General features: G+C 48.1%; 1 protein-coding gene across 1 annotated transcript; it reads right to left on the bottom strand.

Annotated features, from left to right (window-relative positions):
* Nucleotides 1-1,794: 1,794 nt before the first annotated feature.
* LOC119337275 (aspartyl protease AED1-like) lies at nucleotides 1,795-3,311 on the bottom strand. The gene is made up of 2 exons (XM_037609391.1): nucleotides 3,161-3,311; nucleotides 1,795-3,068 (listed from the first exon to the last, which is right to left on the bottom strand). The coding sequence occupies exons 1-2, from the start codon at nucleotides 3,309-3,311 to the stop codon at nucleotides 1,795-1,797; spliced, it is 1,425 nt and encodes a 474-aa protein (XP_037465288.1).
* Nucleotides 3,312-4,483: the final 1,172 nt, after the last annotated feature.

The raw sequence follows: 4,483 nt of genomic DNA, 5'->3' as shown, positions 1-4,483 counted from the left end.
ATGTACATGGTCCACACTCACCGGCAACAGTAATAGGTCTTACGTGGTAACCGTATAGAAGGTTCGTCTAGTTTCTCTGTGTTTTCTAGCTGTTTTTTTTACCTTTTCATTCTAAAACATGAATTATTTATATGAAATATTAGAACATTCTTTAATTAATGCACTTTTTTAAATTCAATGTTTGTTTTTTAATTTCATTAATATTTTCCAAATTCATGATCAAAATAATTTGTTGCGTAAGGTATGGATCCACCTGGATTATAAAGGTCTAAAGGTTCTAGTACGTTCACAAAAATAGGCCCACCGGATTAAAGGCCAGATGTTTCTAACTATAGTGGTATTTTTTAGGTTGTTTATCTTTTTTCTAGTGATCCCATCAAGTAGTTTTTACATATAATAATAGATGATTTGGACATGATATACTTGCATTAATATAGTATGGGATTGTACCATTAAGTATACGAAAGCACTAACGCCCACACGTGTGGGCGTTCTTCAACTCGCCCACACGTCTGGATGGTCGTTGATTGTCTTTTGCACGAATCTTGATACGAAAAGGTAGATTTGATGTGCCACATAGAACGGGGCTGGTGTGTGGGCATTGGAGAGTTTGTCTACATGCCCTGCATCACGTTGTTACCAACTGCGTTGTGTGGGTGAACTAGTTTCTGCCCATACAACCACCACCTAGTCCATGCGCGTGTGGGCGAACTGATTTTCGCCCACACGACACTCCTATGGTGTGGATGGCAACTGCAGTTACGCGAACGTGGCAACTAGGTAAACAAACATGGCAACTGTGATTCTTTTGCTAGACGGCAACTGCAGTTGCGCGTACGTGGCAACCAGATAAACACACATGACAACTGTGATTAACTATACATGGCAACTATGGTTGGACCACACGTGGCGACTAGGTAAACACACATGGCAACTACTATTTGACCATGTGTGGCAAGTAGTTAATCACACACGGCAACTACGGTTTGATTATACACGGCAACTACCATAAATTAGACATGGCAACTATAGTTAATCAAAACAGATAGAGTTGCCATGTTTTTACAATTACACTTGCCATCCCGGATAAATACATCTGTCAACCAGAATGACAACTAAATCGTCATACCGCGGTTACCTAACGTGGCTGCGCTAGAACGTGTGAGCATTTTTGCTTAGTGTCACACGCGCGGAATGGAGATGAGTAGTACTTGTTGAACGTGTGGCATGAAGTAGCCGCGCCCACACGTGTGGGCAATTTTAATGTCCGCACACACACAACACATGTGAGCTGCCTCCTGCTCACACCACACATGGTATGTGGCCAGACCCTTTAACGCCCACACATGTGGGCGTTATCAGCGTCCTACGTATATGCACCTTTAAGGTAGATTCATGGTATTGCATATGATAGTACTTGCTTAGTTGCAGAGTTTGAGAATGTACATCAGTCATTATATTATACTCCCTCCGTTCCTAAATACTTGTCTTTCTAGAGATTCCAACAAGTGACTACATATGGTGCAAAATGAGTGAATCTACACTTTAAAATATGTCTACATACATTCGTATGTTGAGTCCATTTGAAATGCCTAGAAAGACAAGTATTTGGGAACGGAGGGAGTATATCCTCTTATCACAAATGACGACGGGATAGAATCAGAAAAAAAGGAAAAATAACAGTGAAGGGATAATCAGACGGGCCACCCACTGTGGAGCAGTCGAGCCGTTATAAGCAAACCGATCTTATTTTTTTGGGTAGGCTAGCTCCCGATTGTGATACAGCTTGAGCGGTCAGCAGGCACCTGCCCGGAATCCGAGTCTACCACCCCTGACGTCGTACAACATCTCCAATGTTCTCATCTGGACATTGCCGAGGAACCCGACGTAATCATCTGACCCGGACTCGGTGAAGGCCAGACAGCCATCCAACAGAACCCCGTTGGGGACATCGAGGTCGATCGTGACGCCGCCGGTGAACGTGAGAGCAACCTTGGGCACGGTGACGTTGTTGTATCCGGTGAAGTTGTAGCATGTGTCATACTCGTCGCTCGGGATGAGCGGGTAAGCCGCCATGGCCGCTCGGAACGCGGACTGCAGTTTCGCGTAGGGCGTCGATGGCAGATGTGAGATGATATTACCGCAGTCTACGATCAGGCCCCCCTCGAACACCTTCGGTGGGATGCGGAGCTGCTTCCCGCCGACGCTGATGCCGGTGAGCTTCACCAGATAGAAGGTAGCGTAATCCATGAAGGGGGTCATGGGCGTGAAGGAGAAGCCCGAGGTGTTGGTGGGCGCGCCGAGGGCGAGGAACCCGGTGCCGCTGCTCACCGGCGGGAGGCAGTAGGAGAAAGAGCCGCCGTACACCGCGGAGGTCTGAACAGGGAGCGACTCGGGCGCGCCACCGAGCCCGAGCAGGCCGTCAGACTTGTCGTCGGAGCCAATCTGCTGGTATGCACATCCGAAATGGAAGTCCTTGATGACGACGCCGGGCGCCATCGTGAGCGCCTCGTTGCTGTACACGCCTCTGGTCTTTAATCCTCCTCCATACTCGACTCGATACCCGCACTGGGACTGGGTGCCATTGCCATTCATGCTGCAGCCATTGTCGAAGTGGTCGGACTGGAGTCTCTTGCAAACGTCGGAGCCGCAGGGGATGGGAGCGTACGTGGACGACTTGCGCGGGTCGAACAAGGGATCCTTCTGAGGGTAGCAGTCGGTGAAGTTACATGGCGCGCACTGCACCCAGGACAGGTCGCTGCCGGTGTCCATGAGGAGGACCTGCTCCACGGCCGGCGTGCCCAGGCCCAACGTCACCACGTACTCTTGCGAGTCCACGGAGGTGCCCAGGTGGGCCGGCATGCTCACCTTGCCCTCCTCTTGCTCCTGCATCTTGGTGGTGCCCCTCCCCCTCAGTGCTCTGCTCATGATGTAGTCTGCGCGGACGCGGCTTCTGTGAAGTGTCTCGGCGAAAGATGATGGCTTGTCGGTGGACGGCGACTTGGCACAGGGTCCGTGCCTGTGCACCAGCGGCACAGCGGCGCCGGCGCGGTTTGGCCGCCGCGTCACTGAAAGAAACATCCAAGTGTCATATTGTATGTTCCTAACATGCAGATCGATTAACGTCGAAAATTATGCCATGCCCAATTCATGTACGTACCTCTGGATGTGGAGGTGGAGCAGACATCTTGTGTCTGAAATGACCTGGTTGACACCACAACGAAGCTTTGCCCACCGTCGCCTGCAGCAGAAATGGAAAGGTAGTTGCCAAATACCACCAGGAGGATGCACAAGAGCAAAGGAGAAGCCATTGCAAGTTGCCAAGTTACAGTAGTACACACCAGGGCTTTTTACCCAGTCTAGGACGCCCTAATTTATACACCAACCACATGTACAGGAATCTATGTGGGACTGACTGAAATCACGAAAAATGAGAATGGGAAGATTATACCAAGGATGAGGTGGAGGCGTCGATGTGTTTACACTCGTCTTGGCAGTAAGCAGATAAAACAAGGATACTAGTAACTTTCTCTCCTCGAGTTAACCCGCGCTCATTTGTCATGTACGTTCAGTGCCCACTTCCTACCTTGTAACTAGAGTGCAATTTACTCTTGGAGTTCAACTCAAACAACCAACTTCTAACCACTTAGGTTAAACCTTCGACCTTTTTAACGCCCCTTAATTTGGACCCTATGCTTGTTTGCTAAACACGACAAAACAGGGAATCTAACACAGTAATGATAAAGCCGAAGCAAGCGTCCAGCAACATGCATGTAGGAAATGGAGTACCGTCTTCACATGAATTTGATGTTTAAAATTAGGGAGCGACTGCGTGTAAGTCGACTGACTCTTATTTTTGGGTCAGTCGACATACAACGGGTGTGTTGGCTAGCCGGCCCATTTCAGCCTGATTCGCCATGCATGCACACGTTTCGCACCCATGCATAATATGCATTTCACGATCCTCTCCTCTGATCGAAACTTTTTTGCAGTACCCATGCGTGTATCTATGCATGCATGCATGCACGTACGCATGATGCGTTCTGCATGCATATGCATGGACTCGTGATACATATTCCCTCCGTTTCTAAATATAAATTTTTGTAGAGATTTCAATATGAAATACATACGGAGCAAAATAAATGAATCTACACTCTGAAATGCATCTACATACATCTGCATGTGGTTCATAGTGGAATCTCTTCAAAGACTTATATTTAGGAATGGAGGGAGTACGTCCATTCCTCCAATCATGATACAGAAATGGAAAGGTAGCTGCCAAAAACGACCAGGAGGATGCACAAGAACAAGGGAGAAGCCATCGCAAGTTACTGTAGTATACACCAGGGCTTTTAACCCAGTCTAGGACGCCCTAATTTATACACCAACCGCACGTACAGGAATCTATATGGACTGAACAATCACGAAAAATGAGAATGGGAAGATTATACCAAGGATGAGGTGGGGAGCCGCGGTCTGATGT

The sequence above is a fragment of the Triticum dicoccoides genome, chromosome 7B, assembly GCF_002162155.2.
Source record: "Triticum dicoccoides isolate Atlit2015 ecotype Zavitan chromosome 7B, WEW_v2.0, whole genome shotgun sequence".
In the NCBI taxonomy this organism is placed as follows: Eukaryota; Viridiplantae; Streptophyta; class Magnoliopsida; order Poales; family Poaceae; genus Triticum; species Triticum dicoccoides.
This window is presented reverse-complemented; position numbering and strand designations above follow the sequence as displayed.